At 57.9% G+C, this 19479-nt stretch overlaps 2 protein-coding genes across 3 annotated transcripts in view; one reads left to right on the top strand and one right to left on the bottom strand.

The window, feature by feature from the left end:
• The window catches only part of TMEM259 (transmembrane protein 259), a 25386-nt gene extending 17860 nt beyond the window's left edge, over positions 1-7526 (top strand). For both annotated transcript variants that reach the window (XM_067559086.1, XM_067559077.1), the window contains exon 11: positions 923-7526. In XM_067559086.1, coding sequence (XP_067415187.1) covers positions 923-1795 — 873 coding nt within the window. In that variant the 3' untranslated portion in view covers positions 1796-7526. The remainder of the gene's footprint in view (positions 1-922) is intronic.
• Positions 6509-19479, bottom strand: GRIN3B (glutamate ionotropic receptor NMDA type subunit 3B). The gene is made up of 9 exons (XM_067559067.1): positions 19021-19479; positions 12763-13361; positions 10902-11952; positions 9732-9877; positions 9223-9338; positions 8320-8471; positions 8037-8201; positions 7290-7357; positions 6509-6878 (listed from the first exon to the last, which is right to left on the bottom strand). Exons 1-9 carry the CDS (start codon positions 19447-19449, stop codon positions 6509-6511), a joined length of 3096 nt encoding a protein of 1031 aa, XP_067415168.1. The 5' UTR covers positions 19450-19479.

The following is a 19479-nucleotide window of genomic DNA, read 5'->3' as shown; positions in this document are numbered from 1 at the left end:
TGAGCCGGCCACTTGTATGGCTATGGATGCATGGACACAGAATGAAGTAAATTACCCACAAATCATTGATGGCTCCAATTTAGACTCTACAAACTTTTACAAAACTGGGTTTGAATAGAAATCTTTACTTAAACAAGAGATCAGTACACTTCCTGGGAACATGGGACTAGAGAGGGTGGATGAAATTGCCAAATCTCTTAGATACAGGGCCTTGGACTTCGGGGTCATGGGCTCATATCTAGCTGTGGCCAATAGAGACTTAAAGTTGGGCCCATACGATGACTGAGGGTTGATGTCAAGTGAGTTTGGGGCGGTCTTGGTCAAATCCCCACTGAATAGCTGTCTGGAAACACAAGGCAGCTTCCTAAATGAGATCTCTGTGAGGGTTGTCACTCAGAGGCCGGGGTCTGAATGGGCATATGCTGATTTCCCCATGCACGTGATGCCTGCTGGTCATGGCTGAATGGTGTAGGGGGAAGTTTGTACTGCTGCTGCCTGTGATGTCCCTGTTCTATGGCTAGAAGACCTGAGTTTCTCTGGCTATTTGACACCTCTTGCCAGCTGTCCATAGAAACTCCACATATTCCTGGTTACCTTCTTCCTCCCCATCCTTCCTTAAGAGACTTGGATTCTGTGGTCCCCGGGCTGGCTGCAGGGCTTTAATGGCCCCCCCTAAACTTCTGGAGAGGCCTCCCGGGATCACAGTGGAAGGGGGAAAATCCTTCCCAAAATGTCTAGGTTTGACTCAAATCCTGGCCATTTCTGGTTCCAGTGTGGGTCAGAGCAGCCTCGCCACTCCACTACTCTTGTGTTCACAACAGCTGAGAGAGAACCTTCCACAGGCTTCCTAATGGTTGCAGCAAAAACCTCTTTGGCAGATCTGGGCAAACAAGTAACCCCCCCTTCTCTTTGCGTTCTCTAGCATTCCATGATCTACTTCTTCCATCATTATGAGCTTCCGGCCATCCTCCAGCAGATCAGGATCCAAGAGATGCTGCTGCAGAACCAGCAGGTGGGTCAGGGGACCCAAACAACGCTGCAGGACAACCTCAACAACAACACTACGGCTGCCCCCTCCAACATGGGCAGCAGGCGGCCCCATCCGGCAGCTGGTCCCTCTACGGAAAGCAGCAGCCCCAGTTCTCTGGCGCCTAGTGAGAATCCCACTGCTGTTGCCATTGCAGCTGCTACAGCCTCCTCTGTAGGGAGGGATCTGAACTGGGTAGCTGAAACTGCTGCTATCATTACAGAAGCCTCCTTTCTGTCTGACCCCAGCGCTACCCTCTTGGAGCCAAACCAGCTGCATGATGCCCTGGCCAGTAGGAGCTCGCAGGATGCTGCTGTCGCTGCTGCTTCAGGCTTGGTAGCCCGAATTCGAGTCAGTCGCGATCATGTGGAGTCTGCTCTGGGCTCCATTACTGTTGAGGTCTCTTCAGCAGCAGCGCTTACAACAGAAGCGCCCCAGGGGGCAGAAGACACCCCAGCTACCCTCCTTGCTGGTGCTCCCCTTGGCCCCGCATGTGAGGATGGTGCGTCTGTCTCCAGTCCATCCCTTCCCAAGCAGACTGAGGCTGCCGGGGAGTCATTCAGCCAAGCAGAACCTAGTGGAAAGGATTGTGTGGCAAACAGAAACGTGGCAGAGACTCCTCAGCCCCTCACGCAAGATACTGATGGGGTCAAGCATTTGGAGAGTGCTTTTGGGGACCATGGGGAGATGGCCCCCTGCCCAGCAGCACTGGACAGTACAGCCTGCTCTGAAGCTCACTTGGAACCAGAGTCCAGGAACCTGTCTTGAGCCCGTTCTCTCAGTGATCCCTGGCAGTCTAGAGGAATTTGGATTTCTTGTTTCTCCCCTTGCCACGCCCCAACCCATAATTCCTTTTAGTGGAGGCAGAGCAGTTGGAGCGTAGTAAAGATGCAGTAAATTTCTCCCCAGGCAAGTAAACGTGTATGTGTGTAAAAGGGACAGACTAGCTGGGAACTTAATTCTCCTGCATCCCCCTGCAACTAGACGTGCAGAGATGTTCTTCACAGCATGCAAGTGCTGGGCCCCATGTTTTTCTTAAGCCATTGGCAGACAGCAGGGCTACAGGATTGGTCACTTGGGCGTGTCAGTGTCACACTTCTGCTGTCCCCACTCCTTGCTGTCTCACTCCACTTCCAGTCATGGGAAGGTGTTGCTCGCACAAGGAAGGGCTTCTGGTTGTACCTGCTGGATCAGCTGCTGGGGTTTGAGTCACTAGCCCTGCTTGCATTTGCGAGTGTGACCCAATTTGTACTAAACAATTCTTTTTGTTTTAACCAAAAAAAAAAAAAAAACCTTCTTAGTGTGATGAGTTGCATCTAGTGTGGTGTATTCCTGGAAAGACAGGCATACACGCAGGGGGGAAAGCTCATCAACTGAAATGGAAATTAACCTCAGGGGCAGTCACAAGCCATTTGCTAAAGCAAAGAGTGATTTCCTTTCATCGCGAGAGCTGCTACTTGACATCTTCACTCTGACAATTTGGTAGCATCTAGCTGATTTCATCTGCAGCTGAGTTGTCCTGTTCTCAGCTCTCCTTTTTCACTAGCCACATGGGCCCTGAGTGTCTAGGGGTTAATTGGCTACTTAGCAAAGGAGTAAGTTGACTGTTGCAAAGACCAATTATAGATCTATTTTTAGAAGGATGCAGAGGTTTTAAAGGATGAGACATAAGTCTGTATTAAAGGGTGGAGAAGATCCAGGTGGCAATTTCCTGGTGTTCCTGTTGGTTAGAACTGCCCTTTGTTTCACAGAAGGCAGGGGGAGAGGACAGGTCTCCTTTGGAGATCTGCAGAAGGGGACATCAGCAAGCACGATGGCGCTGCCCTAGGGAAAGTGCATCTTACGCCCTATGCCACTGTACCAGATTTCATCGCAGTGGAGAGAAGCTGGGAAATAATGTTTCGATGAGCTGAAGTTAAGCATCTTCCTGCTGCCCTCTCTCCCCTCCCGCCACTGGCCAGCTTGTTCTGGGAGAGGTGACAATGAGGCTATTGGTTCACACAGCTTCCCCACAGGTTGGCTGCAGATGGCCAGTGTGTCACCGGAACTGTCTCGGCTGGTTCTGGGATGGATCCCCATAGCTACCCTCCCTTTTCCATTCCGCTACACCCACCGAAAGGAGAGCGGCTCTTCTTTCTTCCACGTGGCCTCACAGCAGGGCCTCTCTGAATGCAGCACCTTAAATGTGCAGCACATAGACTATGGATAAGCTAGATAGGAGCTAGTGCCAGGGTGTGTGGCCTGAAAACATTGATTAGAAACTGAACTATAGCTTCATAATTCAGGGAAGAGCCTTCAGGGAAGCATGTGTGTTGCCCTGTTGCCGCACAGCTCCACAGCAATTGCTGCTTTGGTGGCTTAGCATGTTTTTTCAGTGCCTTGTCCCATGCGTGGGACACCTTCACATCCTAAGATTGGTCCTTCCATGAGTCTAGAAACCCCCTTGGCACAGGGCCAGCAGGGGAGACTGCAGGTAGACACCTGTTACACATGATGGTTCAGTAGAAAAGGAAAGGATCCAAAAACTAAAGCCAAGAAGAAACTTAGATAAACCCTCCTCCTCCTCCCTGGCAAAAAGGAAGCCTGGAGCCCTGTCCAGTTGAGAGGAAGAGGCAAAGCTAGCTGTGAGGTTCGTGTCCCACCCTGGTAGGTTATAGTTGGCCGAGGGCCGTCTGGCTCTGTGCCTTTTTTTTACTAATTAGTTGTAGTGGTGACATCTGGTTCCCAGGTTAGAGAGGCTGCATTCGAAACCATACACCCATAATCAGGAGGAGGAGTTTTCTACGTCACACAAAAGCCTGCGCTGGTATGTCCATCCTGGGAGTTGCTCCCTTTGTGGTAGGTGATGTCCGGTTCCCCCAGCAAGGCTCTGAGAGGTGAGATAACTAAGGAAAAGGTAGTGACGTGATAAGGGGCTGGGCGGGAGGGTGGGGCTTAACCCACCTGGATTAGAGGAGAGATGGTCGGGCACATGTCAGGGGAGGTGGAAACCAAGCTATGGAAATGGCCTTGGGCTCCGTCCCTGTGAGCTAAGCACCGCTCAGGCAGGTGGGTAAGTACAGACCGTGTTTCCTTCCCAGCTAAGCAGTCACGTGAATGAGGTCCTCCGGTATTTCCAAGCTTACCACGTGGGAAATGTGCTTTGGGTGGGGGAATCGGTGTGTGACAGAAGGGTTTTCCATGTCAGCTGCTGCCCAGCGGCAGAGAGCTTTCAGTATCTCTGCTTTCTGGTTCTCTGCATTTCCTACCCAGACCCCCTTTTCTGGGTGCTGCTGGAGGTGGGGGAGTGTGTTGGGGCCCAGTTTGCTGGTGGACCCGTCTCATTACACCCAGCCTCCCCAGGAGCGGGACAGGGTCTAGCCAGCTTCTCCCCCTCACTTAGCTGATGCTGCTTGTGGGCAGCTGGGTTCCTTGCCAGCAGGTTGTGAAGGTCACAGAGCACAAGGCAGCAGAAACAGCTGTAGGATTTTATGGGGTGGGGGTAAAATGAACCAAATCATTTGCTGAATGAAGAGTAGAGTTCATTCTATTTAATTCATGTACAAAATGTGTTTGTATATATAATAAATATTCTATCTAAGTCGGGCTGGGCTGCAGCCCTGACATGTGAGGCTCTGGTCTGTGCAGTCTCACGTGTACTTAGCTCCTAGCGGCCAAGACGCTTACAGCTGTTGTCGTACCTGAGCACCTCATGACGCCCCTGGAGGTAGCAGTTACAGATGGGGAACTGAGCCACCCATTAAGTGACTTGCCCCAGGCTAACACCTCCCCTCCCCACAAGGTAGTACAGTCCTGGAGGGAGAGAGATCCGCCCCCCCCTTGGCTTGAGGCCTGTTGCACAGCCCCTCTGGAGAAAACACTGCTTGCAGTTCTGTAGCTAACTCTCTATGGAGAGGAGGTCAGGCCCAGACCCTCAAAGGTATTTAGGCTGTTGATGTCAGTGGGAGGAGGAGCCCAAGTACTTGTGAGGATTGGGCCTGAGACCCCAGCGTTTCCATCTTTCCAAAGTACTCAATTTAACCAATACTTTTTCTGAGCAGACTTCAAACCGCTTGCCCAGCCCCCTTTGGGCCTTCAATCTGCAGGGCTCACTATAATCGGCTCCCTTCTTATGTGCATGGACTGCTGCATTTGTCTCTGATCTTCCATCGCGGCAGAGATGAGACTTTCCTGCTGCCTGAAATGAAGGGATTGTGTTAAGCAGAACCATCTTTCAGGCTTGCTCACTGCTGGAGGGGGAGTCCTGCAGCGGGGGAGAGGTTACCTTCTGCATAACATCCTTTTGCTGCTGGCAGGAAGATGGGAGATTTCCTCCCCTCCCCCTTCCCTTAAAAATACAATGTTGTGATTAAATTCCCTGGAGCTCTGCCAATTTCAATGCTGCAAGTTTGTGCCTTGGGGCCCTGGCTAAATCTAATCTTAATTCACTGAATAAAACCCTACTCACCAACTGACAGCTCTGTCCAGAGGAAAGGAAAGAGGAAGGAGAGAGAAACTCCTACCGCTGAGGGAGAGGGAGATTCTTATCTGCAAGCTCTGGAGTTGGAGTAGCTAGAGAGCAGACTCCTGCTGAAAGTCAATCTACACTTTCATAACACCCCCCCCCCCCCCCCCAACCATGGTGGAATGCAAGATCTGAAGGGGGTGGGTCCGTTTTGCTTTGCTCTTTATTCTAGTTAAAATCTTGAACTTTGTACAACTATTTACAGCCAATATTACGGCTGCTGCTAGCGAAAGGAAGCACAGTACAGAATCTGCATTGTCTAAATCACTGCACTACGGTTTCTGGAAGGCTGCCTCCCTCCAACGTTGTAGGAGAAGGTTTGAGTAAGTCTCTATTCCGTGCCACACACCCACCCCGGGGCGAGAAGAGATCCTAAACGGAGCGTTGCAAAAAGGGCACCAACTTTCCTAGCCTGAGATACCAGTTCTTAGTTCCTCATTGGGATCTATCTAGTTTCCCCGAACAACTGTTCTAAATATGAAATGATTCTTCTGGCAGAAGTGCTGGGCAAAGAACTCAACCTAGAACTTCCTCCTTGAAAGAAGCCAGCCCTGTCTGCCTTCCACCCCTGCCCCCAATGGCTATACCTGCAAACGTTTTTAAGGGAGACTTTTCTTTCCATGCCCAGCAGAAGCCGGATGGAGGGTTCTGACATCCCCCACCAGGGAGCTGATCACGTGGGGATCTCTAAGCTTGCCATTAGCTCTAAGGGGGACGGCAGCAGGGTGGGACGTGGGTCTTAGCTGCTATACAAAGGAATTCATTTAAAACAAAATGAGTCGGACCCTGAACCACCTGGAGAGTTTGTTTTCTGGTGGTTGTGATCTCGGGGCTAGAGTCACACCCCACTTCCTAGGCAGCTCCGCTTCTTCCCCAACCGAGAGCCACTGCTCGCTCTCCAGGATCTGGCTTGGTTTGAAAGGAAACAGCAGCTGGTTTTCAAGCGTTGAAAAGGAACCTGACCAGCCCGTGTCCCGTTACCTGTCCTCATTCTCGCTGGCACTGGGCCTAATGGACAGCATGCGGATGTTCTGAGCAGGCCCCAACGTCGCCACCAGTTCGCTCTTCCGCACCAGGGCAGCTCGGAGCTGGTCCCGTATCGCCTTGATCCGTTCCTCCAGCTCCCGGAGCTGGTTTGCGCTGGCGTCCCGCTCCTCCGGCTGGAGCACCCTGCCGTTCACACAGTGCCACCCGGGCGCCTCCCTCTCCTGCGCCAGCTCCGAGGGCGTCTTCTCAGTGTTGAAATGCACCCGCCTGTCCTCTCTCCCGCCAGCCTGCCTGAGGTTATTCCAGCTTGGTGGGCTGCTGGTTTGGGCTGGTGCCTCTTGGCTCTTCTGGATGTTGCACCTTCAGAGTGAAACAGGCAGAGGGTAAGTAGAGCCTGTGGGACAGTGTCTACCCTCCCCGCTCCCTAGACGGCTCCCCCTTCATCCTCTGTGCCCTTCCGAAGAGAGAGGAGGGCAAGAGATGGTCAAAGCAGGGTCCTCCCACTACCAGCTGAGGATGCCAGGGGATTCTAGCTAGAAACTCAAACCCAAGGCGCTTTCGCTGGTGGCCATCAAAGTGCCATGGGGAGGGGTGCGTGACCCTCTCCCATCCAGCTACCCGAACACCGGGGGGAAGGCAGTGGGTGTTGGGCCATTAGACACCTGTTCACACCACCGCGTGGGGTCGAGAACGCCTGCTTTAAGCTATGGGTGCAGCTGGCCGGCAGGCGCTACTGACGGGCTGGCAATGGGGCTGTGCCCCACCTCGTACCTTTTCTCCAGTCTCAGCTGGTGGTTTTTCTGCTCTTCGACGCCCACGTTCAGCGCCCGGTGGATTTTCTGTTAAGCACGAAGAAAGAGGAATCAAACCTGCCAGCGAAGGTGTGATGGGAGCCCGCGGGGTCAGCGGAGGGCGAGGGAGCCCTCCCTGCCCTGGCATAGAAGTGGGGGGTGTTTGAGCAGGTCTCTGCTTTTTCGATATTTCAGAAGGCAGGTTGATTCAATGCCTTGCAGCGTGGCCGCCCTGGGCTTCCCGGGGAAAGGAGAATTAGACTCCCATTAAGCCAGATGCGTGGGGGGGGGAGGGGGAGTCCTACAACAGTAGCTGGGCGTAGGCAGAGGCCCAGCCTGGCTTTGCCCTAGGGAATAGGGCAATGTGAGACAAGCAGTGGGGCCAATCTCTAGGGCAATCACAATGTCAGAATCCTCTGGGCCGTGGCGTTGGCTGGGCCCAGCGTAACGGGGCGGCAGAGTCCCACCCAGGTGAGCCGTGAGAAAAGAGCTGCATGGGGGAGTCCTGGGCTATGACGGGCTTGTAGGGCCTACACTAACACACACACTTAATAGCGATAAAGACTTGACTCAGCTCCCATCACACCTGTTCTTGGGCCAGTCAAGCACCAGCGACACCATTCAGCCTCTGTCAAGCCAGCAGGGGCTGCTGCACCAGCAGCTTCAAACCAAACCCCAGCCAGGGGCAGTTGAAGGGAAGAGGGGCCTAGGCCCCAGCGGCTCTCACCTGGCTGGTGTGTAGCCAGTAGTTGAATTTCTTCTTCCTCTTGATGCGGGGCAGGATGAGCCGGTAGAAGACGTGCTCCCCCAGGGAGGTGAGCAAGGAGCCGCCCAGCCCGATGCAGAGGAGCACAAAGAGGCCGGAGAAGTGATAGATGCCCATCTGCAGCGTCTGGAAGGGAAGGGGAGGAGGTGGGATTAGCACAGCCAGGGTCGGCCTGGGTCCCACCCTCTCTCCTCGCTGCAGGTCCCACAGGGGCAAGATCCCTCCTTCCCCGGGCCGCCCTCACCTCCGTGACGGCGAGGACACGCTTGCCGCAGGGCACCATCTTGTACCACTTGTCGTGCAGCAGGTCCATGAAGCCGGCGGACTTGTAGCGGCTGATGAAGTCGGAGATGTTGGAGGTCAGGGGCGAGTTCTGGGGGAGGCCGATGCCGTAGCCTGGCAGGGGTGAGAACCACACGCCCAGAGACGCATCACTAGGGGTGGACGGGGAGCTGGCAGCCCTGGGCTGTGGGCCCAGTCCTACTGGGGGACTTGGGGCATGTCACCTCCCTTCTCATTACCTTTGTTTCTCCTCCCAGCCTTTGACTAGAGCGAAAGCTCTTCAGGGCAGGCCTGGCTCGCCCACTGTGAATGTACAGCACCAAGCACAGCAGGGCAACGTGGTGCTACCCCAGCACAAATAATGAATAAATAAAAGCTCCAGGCTCCTGCCCTCTTACCCCCCCCCCCATCACTGCTGTGGCTGAGCCATGGGGGGCTCATCACCCCCCCCCTTTATGCTGGAGGAACTTGGGTAAGGTCCCAAGAGCGTGTAACAACTGGGTTATGAACCTGGTGCAGCTGAGTCCCAGCCCAGCGCCTGAACCCCCAGCTTCGCCTCTCCCAGGGCAATAAAGCCCCACGGGTCCCCTTAGGTCTGGGGGGCAAGGCGGGCGTGTGCCTGGAGCTACACAGAGCAGTGGGTTTTGGTGCAGGGTGGGTGGCTGCTCCCCTGCCCCTGCCCCTCACACCTGAGACAAGTTGGTCCCATCATAAGACAGCTCGGCCTCCACTCCCAGGTCTCTTAAACCGGCCAAGTGTAATCCAGCGCTCAGCGCTGCAGCCCGGGCCCCAGCATGCGCCACCCCGGCTCCAGGCGGCACAAAGTGCAGGAACCACGGGGACCCGGCCCCGGGCAGCCGCTCACCTTCAATGGCGAACGGCTTCCCCACGGTGAGGAGCTTGCAGTCCGAGTCGATGGTGACCTCGTAATCCAGCAGGGACTTGTCCATGATAAACGCGTTGAGTCTGGGGGGCTCAGTCCTGGCAAGGGGGGGGGAGGGGACACAAGGGAGAGGCTGATTGGCTCGCCCCAGCCCCCGGGACGTGACTCGTGGGATAAGGGGTCAAGAGCAGCCAGAAATGCCAAACCAGGTTAATGCAGGAGCGCTGGCAGGAGGGGAGGGGGGCGCCCACTGTACCTCTCCCAGCAGAGGGCGCTGTAGGCAGCAGGGCAGGTGCGCTGAGTGTGTGTGTGTGGGGGGGGTGCCTACTCCCGCCCAGCCTCTCCCAGCAGGTTCGCTGGTGTAATGCACCGGGGGGGGTAGCCCAGAAACACACACAGTTTCTTTACAAAGCCAGCCAGTTCCTCGCCACTGGGCCGGGGGGCACCTGCCCGCCTCCCCCCTGGCTCGTTGAGCTTGCCCCCCCCCTTACTTGAGCATGGTCACCCCGGCGGGGGTGGTGGGGACGCTGTGGCGCCTCATGTACTCGTGCATTTCGGGGAAGCTCTTCTTGATGTACTCCTCGGCGCTGCTCTCCCAGACCGTGCCGAAGCGGAAGCCCTGCGAGGGGTGGTGCAGCTGCAAAGAGAGGAGCAGGCGCGGGGCTTGCAACGCCCAGCCGCGAGGCAGGCGCGTGGGGCTGGGGGGGTCCAGGCAGGGCACGCCACCCACCATCGCCCCCCCAACCCTCCCAGGGTCACTGGTTGGCCAGGCCGGGCTCCATTCACCCACCACCCAGTGGCACCAATTAAGCTATTGGGAGGGGGCATATTCTGGTCCCACACCCTTGACCCCCCGCCCCAGCCAGGGAGTCTTTCCTCTCGTTATCTACACCGGGCCACCACAAGGCCAGCCATGGCCTCCCCTGCACGCCTCCGTCCTGGAACAGACGTGCCCCCCAGCTTCCCCTAACTGGCACCACTGCTACCAGCGGAATGCAGCCACCTCTGGGGCAGAGCGATTTCGCTGCAGACAGCGGCGGGTCAGGACAGGAGGCGAGGCCGCATGCTGCATTGAGCTTGAGCTGCCGGGCAGAGGGATTTTTAAGGGAGTCAGAATTAACTCACCTGGCCAGGACACTGGGTGAACCCCCCCCCCCCCCCACCTCCAAACTTGTAGGAAAAGGACCCTGGGGTGTTTGCGGTTGCGAGCAGACAGGCCCTTGGATTTACGGCTCATTCCAAAGCCAGCAGCAGCACGGCAGGGGCAATGGCTCAGAGTTGGCTTTGAGGGCGGAGCGCCCCTGTACGGACCCACCCACTCCCCGTCCCCCTTTCACTCCCCAAACCAGTAGCAGCCGGGAGCCAGCTGGGAATATGGGGGGGGGGGGGCTTGACCAGCCACGCTCCGGGCAATGGCCTCGCCGTAACCACGGCTCGGAAGCGACGTGGCCGCGCTGCGAAAGGCCCAGCACTAATAACGCTCGTCGTCCGGCATCGGCCAAGGGGGGGTTGCGCTCCCCTAGGAGAAACCACCCCGCAATGGAAACTGGGCTGCAGCGGAGAACGGGGGGACCAGCGTGGGAAGACGGCAGCTCCACTCCCCCCCCCCCCCCCAACTTCGGCTCCCTCCCACCCCCGGGGCAGCGCCCCGGCCCGCCCACCTTGGGGTCGTGGATGCCCGAGAGCTCCTCGAAGGTCTTTTCCCCCACCATGACAGCGGCCAGGTTGGCCGTGTAGCTGGACAGGACCAGGAGGCAGAAGATGGCCCAGAGGTTCATGAGGAAGCGGCCGGTGCAGCACTTGGGCGTCTTGCTCGAGACGGTGCGGCCGAAGAGGATGGCGTAGCAGAGGTTGAGGGCCGAGGAGTAGGAGAAGATCTTCATGCGGTTGCGCCCGTGCGGGGTCATGCCGTAGGGGCTCTTCCACTCGTAGAGGGTGAGGAAGAGCGCCGTCAGGTGCAGGGCCACGAAGATCCCCACCCACATGGTCCAGTGCAGGGGCCACATGAAGGCCCCGATGGGCGAGGCCGTGTCCTTGGTCCTCACCAGGATGCCCAGGCTGGTGGAGAAGAAGGGGCTGGTGAAGTCGATGACCCTGCTCCTGGCCGAGTTGATGCTGAAGGAGGTGACGGCCATGTGGGCCGTGCCGCTGAGCAGGTCCCCCACCAGCCCCGTCCACTGCCCGTTCTTCCAGGCCCCGTATTTCCCGTCCCCAACGATGTAGAGGTCGTAGGCGAAGGGCAGGTCCTCGGCCAGCTTCTCCAGCAGGTCGATGCAGTAGCCGTAGCAGCATTTCTTGTACTCCCAGGGCACCGAGCCGTTCTCGGCCTCGAGCCCCTCGAAGAGGGCGTCCAGCACGGCCGAGTCGTTGGTGCGGGGGTCCAGGCACAGCTGCCCAGCGGGGCAGCTGCCGTCCTCATCCACCTCCCGCGTGAAGACGAACGGGTGCTCCACCAGCGTCACCACCCGCAGCTTGGCCCGCGAGACGCCGCCCCCGCCGCCCGGGCTCGCGCGCTGGCGCGGGTTCTGCCAGAAGCCCTCCTCCACCGCCAGCTCCCCGTCCTGCCAGCTGCCCACCGTCACCCAGGTGGGCTCCCCCAGCGAGTCCCGCAGCAGGCTCCAGAGCCGGTAGCGGTGCCCGGTGCGCATCACCGACGTGTTCCGCACGAACACCCACCCCGTCCGCCCAGGGAACGACGTGTTGGCCAGGAACCTGGCGGAGGAGAGAGAGGAAGCCTTCGGCATCTGACATCCCCGGACTGGGGCACTGGGCCGTGGGGCGGGGGGGGAGCGGCTTCAGAGACAGGGCTTGGCTAGCTGCTGAGCACCCCTGACTCGCCACAGGGATGAGTTTCCTGAGCTCAACACATCTGGGGCTCAGGGCTGGGACGGTGGAGGGTGCTGAACAGCTGGCAGGGGGATCGGGGCAGGGGAGACTTCGGGACGGAGCAGTCTGGCTTAGCAAGCCTCGGCATAGATTTTTAAGGCCAGGAAGGACCATCTGAGCTGCTCTCCTGCATAGCACAGGACAGAGAATTTCATATAGCTGAGGTTAGTCCTGCTTTGAGCAGGGGTTGGACTAGATACCTCCTGAGGTCCCTGCCAACTCTAATATTCTATGATTCTATTATTCTATGATCCAAATGAGAAACTGAGGCACAGAGAGGGGAAGTGGCAAGCCACAGGCTCACTCAGCAGCTCAGTGTCAAGGCCAGAGCCAGAACCCAGGTCTCCCAGGCCGGGCCCTGGGGCAGTAAACGGTGAGACTCCAGTGCGTGCACTAAGAACCAAATCCGGGGGGAGGCCAGGCAGGAGGGAGCATGGGCGGCTGTGGGTGGAGCCGCTGCGTGTTGCTGCCAGCTTGCCACCGATTTCTGCACCCAGCGAGGGGGGGTGGGGGGTGTCAGCCTGGCTGAATGCTCCCGGAGGAGCAGACACTCAGCGGGGGGGGGGGCAGCGGGTGAGCGAGACAGACCCTGGTCCACGTGCTAGGAGCCGCTGACGAGGCAGGGGCCCGGCTTACCTGGAGAGATAGTGCCCTGAGGACTCGGAGCCCCCCGCCTGCTTGTCGTTGCAGTTCACCATGCTCTGGGCTAGGGCGAGGTCGGGCCGGACAGCCACGGCGCTGGAGATGGCCCGGGACACCAACTCGACCGCGTCCTGGATGAACTGCTCCAGCGAGGGGCCGTCGACCTCCCCGTAAGCCAGGAGGCCCGGGGGCAGCCCCTCCGTCCGCAGCTCGTCCACGTTCAACGGCTGCCCCAGCACCCAGTGAAACTCCTGCAGCCGCAGGCCGGCCTCCGAGGCCGCCCTGAACACCAGCCGCAAGAGGCGGGCGTCGCAGCCGAAGAGCAGCACCGGGCCGGGCAGCTCCCTGAGGGCCTCGAAGCCCCGGCGGAGGTAGCGGGCGGTGCCCGGCTCGTCGAGGGAGCTCAGGTCGAGGGTGGCCCTGAGGTTGAGGTCGGTGTGGCTGGTCCAGAAGTCCAGGAAGCCGGCGACGTCCCAGGTGCTGCACAGCACCAGGGTGATCTCGTGCCAGTCGTTGGTCTGCAGGACGTCAGCCAGCACGTCCACCAGGGTCTCCATGGGACTCCTCTGGTCCATGTGCAGGTGGAAGGGGTTCTACAAGCACAGAGACTCGCTTATATTACAGCAGCTGAAACTGGGGCCCCCATTGCGCCTGGTGCTGTACGTCCGTGCCAGGTATGTCTGCACTGTAATCACGCCAGGCCCTGCCCCAATGAGCTTAGAAACTCAGTATCCTGTAGAGACATTTCTCCTCCTCTGCCCTTCTCCTGAACCTTTCTCCCAAAGATCTCCGGGCTTCCCGCGAACCTCCTGGCCACTGTGTAAGGGAGACACGGGGATCGTTTCCTGCCACCCCTGAAGTGCAGCCATCTCTGGAGTGGAACGCAGCCGCTGTTTAACAGCTGCATAGAAAGACTGCACCACCAGTTGGGACAGGAAGTGACGTTACAGGGGAACTTTAGGCAGGCAGCGTTTAATGGCCGGAGTTGGAATCTCGTGAGGGACCTGAGGGCCCCATTTCTAACTCATGCTAACACAGGCCAGGATAAGCCCAGTGCCCCCTCCCTCTGCACTAGGGTGCTGCGGGCACCGCTGAGTCAGCCGCACCACTCCCTGCCGCACAGCGGCCCCTGGCACCTGTGGCCTTGGGGGCAACTCTGACCCAACACAGCACCTCCTCGGGACAGGTGCGTCTGGGAACTCATGCAGCCTCTGGGCCCGTTTTCCCACCCATTCTCAGGGGCCACATGAAGGCAGGTGAAGTGAGAATTTGCACAGGACTGGCAGGAGGCTCGTTTCTCCAAAGACGCGGCCAGAGGGGGGGGTGGACAAGTTCTGGCCAATTGCTGGGAGTTGGTGGGACGGGCTCCCACCAATTCACCAGGTGGGTGGGGCGGCGAGGCCGTTCCCAGCAGCTTTTAAAGGCTGGGACAGCGGCAGTGGGCCAGCACAGCCAGGGGGCCGGGGGATAAAGGGAGCCCACTGCCGCGATCTATGGATCTGTCCCACCACCTCCCGTGCTGCCCCGGCACTTGACACGGGGCTGCAGCGTCCCGCCACCAGGAAGTGATGCCAGCATGGCGGCTTGTGCGCGAAGCCGGGCAGCCCGTGGTCAGCACGAGACGCCCGTGCTCTGCCAGGCTGCCTACAGGATGCCAGCTGGAGTCGCGGCATGGGCGCTGACCTACAGAGCCCTTCGTAGCCTGAGCGATGCCCCTCTCCCCACGCCCTCCGACACAGCTGGGTTTAACCAGAGAGACTTTGCCGTTCATTCACCCGCGGGCTGAAGTAGCCCCAGTTTACTCCTAGTGCAGGGGTCAGCTGGCGGGGGGGGGCTGCTGTGGGAACAGAGATCGGGGGAGTGTGCTGTGCTGTGCTGTGCTGTGTTGTGTTGACTGACTAGTCTGGGGCATGGAGGGAGCTGGTCTCTGCTGTGCTCTGCCCCCTTATCCTATGGCCTGTGATACTGACAGCCTCTGGACCGGCGGCTTTGCATGCATTTAAATGACACAAGCAAGGCCCCCATATGGGGGGGGGGGGAAAGGGTGCACTTTACTGGCGCCCAGAGGCCCTGGGAGGGTGGGGGGGGGGCCGAGTCCAGGCTGCAGGGATTGTGGGGTGTGTGTGTGTGTGTGTGGGAGGGGGGCCCGTGTTACAGGTTTGTACTGGGCCCAAAAAAATTCTGCTTGGGCCCTGGACACAAGGGCATAAAACCGGCCACAGTGCAGGGTCCACCAGCTCTCAGGGTGTCTGGACCCACTTTTCAAAGCTCCTGTCTGCATTTGGGGCCTCGCCTGAGCTGATCATAAATAAAGGATGCTGCGGCCTGCCCTGACTCACATGGACAATAAAACTCCATTCCATTCACAGAGGAAATGGGCAGGTAGGAAAGTGGCCAGGAGAGGGCCCCAGAAGACTGCAATGGGCCGGGCCGGGGGGGGGGGAGGAATCCAAGAGATCAAAGGAAAGGCTTCGAAGCAGAGAACCAATTCCTCAGGGGTTCTGGGCTCTGCTCTGGGCGAGCGGGGGCTGTTGCACGCTTTGCTGGATATTGGGGAGCAGTTGTCAAAGTGGGAGTTGTGCAAAGACGGCCTCTGAGACACACCCACAGATTGTTCCGTCCTGCTCTGAGATGCAGCCCCCTCTGGGGTGGAACTCGGCTGCTGTTTAACGGCAGACAGCAATGCTGCATAAAAGTTTCTGACAGGACATGAAGGATCCTGTATCCCATTAAAACTGCCAAAGGGAGGCTCGGGGGGGTAGAATGGAAATGCCTAATGCAGCACTGACCCAGGGCAATGATCGCTCTCTCTCTCACACACACAGCTTCTCTTTCCAGTGTAGGAGAGTGTGTGTGTGTGGGGGGGAGAAAGGAACTGAGAGAGTATTAAAGATGGAGCATTATCCAAATCCCCTTCAGAGAAAAACCTTAAACAAAAAATTCAATTCATTTCATCCCTTCCTGAGAGGAGTAAATTCAGCCCCGAGCATTTGGCGGGACGTTAACGTCATCCCCTGACACAGATCAGGGAGCCCCTGGGGAGCGACTTCCCTTCCACACTACAGAGTTACTCCAGCGCATTCTTGCTCAGGCTGGTGGGTCCTGCCCACGTGCTCAGGGTCTAACTGCTCACCAGATTTGGGGTCGGGAAGGAATTTTCACCTGGGTCAGCTTGGCAGAGCCCCTGGGGTTTTTTCATCTTCCTCTGCAGCGTGGGGCACGGGGCACGGCAGGTGTAAACGAGTGTAAATGGCGGATTCTCTGTAATTTGAAGTCTTTACATCATGATCTGAGGACCCAGGAACTCAGCCAGAGGTGAGGGGCGTATGACAGGCCTGGGAGGGTGAGGTTCTGGGGCCTGCGATGTGCTGGAGATCAGACTAGACGATCATAATGGGCCCTTCTGGTCTTAAAGTCTGTATTGCACCTCTAGGCTCTCCGGTAATACAAATGCACAAACCTCCTGACAGCTCCCAGAGCTCAGCTGGCGTATGAGCTTAAACAGTAACATCAGTTCCATGCAAAGAAAAATTAGACCCTGTCCAAACCAACATGCAGCAATTGGCTTCATCTTGGGCCCTAGGTCACTTTTTACACCCTCTGCATTGCATCCCCATCAGTCTACAGAGGCTGGCAGGAGAAGGCTTCCAAATCAAGGGAGCGCCGGAGCATTAATAAAGCAGCGATGCTTAAAGCAGCCGGCAGAGTCATTCCTGGAGCAGCAATAAAAATTCCCCCGTCTCCTCGAAAGCCACGTTTGTGATGGAAATAATTCACCATAATAAAAGCGAGAGGACAGTGGGGCTGGGAGGCGGGCAAAGATGAGGGCTGAGATACGGGAGAGCCGTGAGTTGGTCTCTTGCTGGTTGTGATGTGTTATCACAGGGTAACGGCTGGCGATGGCACCCCTCTAAAATAGATTCCACCTCTGAGCACAAACTCTGCCTTTTGCGCCGTAACTGAGCGACACCCGCCGAGCTCTGTTTATTGGGGAATTTGCTGGGAAGAGGTTTTTATTCTGGATTTAGAAGGTGGCTGCTCTGTAACGTCAGGGTCATACTGAGTGCGAAAGACGCTGTTACCAGAGTGGGTGTACGGAGGCCTTGGCTGTGTCAGCCCCCCAGCAGCAGCCCCTCTTTAAAAGTTAAATGGAAACATCTATAGATCTACGCCCCACCTGTCGTGTTGCCAGTGGTCCCGCCCCTGATTATTCAATCCAGGCTAGGATTTAGGGAAACCCAGTCCACGATTTTCCAAAGGGGACTAGTGATTTCGGGTGCCCAACTGGGCTTTGTTTTCAGAGGGCAGGTGCTCCGGATGGTCTGGAAATCAGGCCTTTTTAAAGCGTCCCAACGTGGGCCCTCAAAACCACTAGCTGCCTTTGAAAATCTAGTGCTAACATGCAGTAGCACAGTCAGGGGAACCACAGGGGTTGTCTGCATCCTGCACCCTCCTGGCAACTGACTCTTGTCTCTGCTATGCCCTGGAGGACACCACCTCTCTCTTTATAGGGAGCTTCTTCCCACACTTAGCAACGTCTCTTCTCTGCTGGCAGCATCCTGTTCATTTACCAGAGTATAGGAGATACTCACCATGCCTCTGCTTCACTTAACGTGGCTGGAAGTACACGGAGCAAGGCTTATCAGATGGTTTGTGTGACAGCAGCATGCGCAGAAAAACCCTTTCAAACCTGCCATTGTATAATCAGTCACTTGTCGCTATTTCCTTTGGCCTGACACACAGCGCCTGTGGAGATGCAGCCACCTCTGGGGTGGGAAGCAGCAGCCAGCACACAACACTGGAGACATTTCGGCCGAGGGCAGACTCTTACAAAGAGCGCCTGTGGTTTGGTGGTTAAGGTCTCATCTGAGCGGCCTGGGGATGGTCTGTATAGCTCTCAAAAGCCCTCATTCTGCATGGGTGCTGGGATTGGCCTTCGATTTTATACGGCCATCAACAGCATGGGATCTAGACTCCTGCCTCGCTCGAACTTGCAGGGACCCTGTGTCACTGCAAGAAGGAACTGAGGTGTCTAAGACGGGCCAGGTCCTATTACATAAACTCACCCACCGCACTAAAGCCAGGAGACTCAGACCACTCACATCCCCGCCTCATCCCAACGTTAACTTCGCCTTTGCAGGGGGTCTTTCCCCCACAACACGGCTCCCTGCCCCCTCCAGCCACTGCCATGAACACGTCTCTCCTCTGTGTGTGTGTGTGTGTGTGTGTGTGTGTGTGTGTGTGTGTGTGTGTGTGTGTGTGTGTGTGTGTGTGTGTGTGTGTGTGTGTGTGTGTGTGTGTGAGAGAGAGAGAGAGAGAGAGAGAGAGAGAGAGAATGAACTGGGAAGGAAGCTAGCCTGGATGGTGAATAAAGTGACCCAGACCTATAAATATTCCCCCGATCAATAGGTCTGAACTCGGCTCTGATTAAAGTTCAAAACCACGGGGACATTTTACGTTGCTAAACTAGTTACCAGCCCTTCTGAGTCATTCCAGAGACAGGATCGAGCTGGGGCAAGACTCCAGAGGGGGAGGGAAGGGCAGGTAGCCGGGTGAATGAAAGCAGAGTCTCCTTCCATCCACAGCGGCTGAGCTGGGCTTGGCACTGAGAGACAGGGACCCCCCACCCCAATTTCTCCCCATCCTCTATGCCCACCAAGCCAGGCAACCCTTCTGCTCCAGGGGCAGGCCCCGCAGCAGGGCCCAGGGAAAGTGGCTGGATGTCGCACGTGCGGATTTGCAGCCAGGAGTCTCCTCTGCTCCTTTGCACGCAGAGCAGATGCCCCCCTCCCCCCGCCCCCCATTACAAAAAGAAAATCCCCCCCAACAAACCCTCCCCCTCCCCCAGCTGCAGTGTCGCTGGACACCCCGACCTGCCCCCAGGCTCGCAGACAACCAGAGCTTGGGCTGGGGAGGAGAAAAAGGTCCCAACCTGCAGCTTCCCCGCCTTGCACTGGGAGTTGGAGGGGCTGGATTTATTGGGCAAGGAGCCCCCCTTTCTTCCCCCCCCCCAGCTTCTTCCTGCCAGCAGGGGAATTGCTACAGGGGTGGACCCCACCCCCTGCATTTCAGCAGCTGAGGGCCAGGCACTGGGCTGGCTTAGCCCTTGGGCTGGCCAGGGAGCTGCTGGGCTCCAGCATGGACCAGCTGAGCCCCAGGGATGCTGGGCACGGACCAGTCCTGCGAGCCAGGGGGTTCCAGCCCCAGCTGCGGCTTCCCCCCCCCCCCACGTTGCCCGGGGCTCTCCCTTACCTGGGTGCCCAGGGGCACGGGCTGCTCCAGCTCCCGCAGGCTGACGAAGGGGATCTCCAGGAAGGCGGAGAAGAAATCCAGCTGGAGCAGCTCGGCCCGGGACTGGGGGAAGGCCAGCACGGCCGCCAGCCCTTGCACCACCAGCGCCTGGCACAGCCAGCGAGCCAGCGAGGCCGGGTCCCGCTCCCGGGGCGCCCCCGGCACGAGCTCCAGGCTCAGGTTGTACGGTAAGCGGCTGGCCCGGCTGGCCCTGGCCAGGGCGCTGCGCACCCGGCTCTGCGCTCCCCCGGCGGGCAGCAGCGCGCCCAGGCGCACGGTGTGCCCGAGCCTGGCCAGGAGGTGGCACGGCTGGGGGTGCCCCTGGCCGGGGGCTGGCAGGAGGCTGCCCGCCACCCCCGCGCACAGCCAGAGCGCCCGCAGAAACTCCATCGGGAAGTTTGGGCGCTCCCCGGGTGGTCC

This window comes from Emydura macquarii, unplaced genomic scaffold, assembly GCF_026122565.2.
Source record: "Emydura macquarii macquarii isolate MOO-44397 ecotype Brisbane River unplaced genomic scaffold, CSIRO-AGI_Emac_v2 contig_306, whole genome shotgun sequence".
NCBI lineage: Eukaryota > Metazoa > Chordata > Testudines > Chelidae > Emydura > Emydura macquarii.
This window is presented reverse-complemented; position numbering and strand designations above follow the sequence as displayed.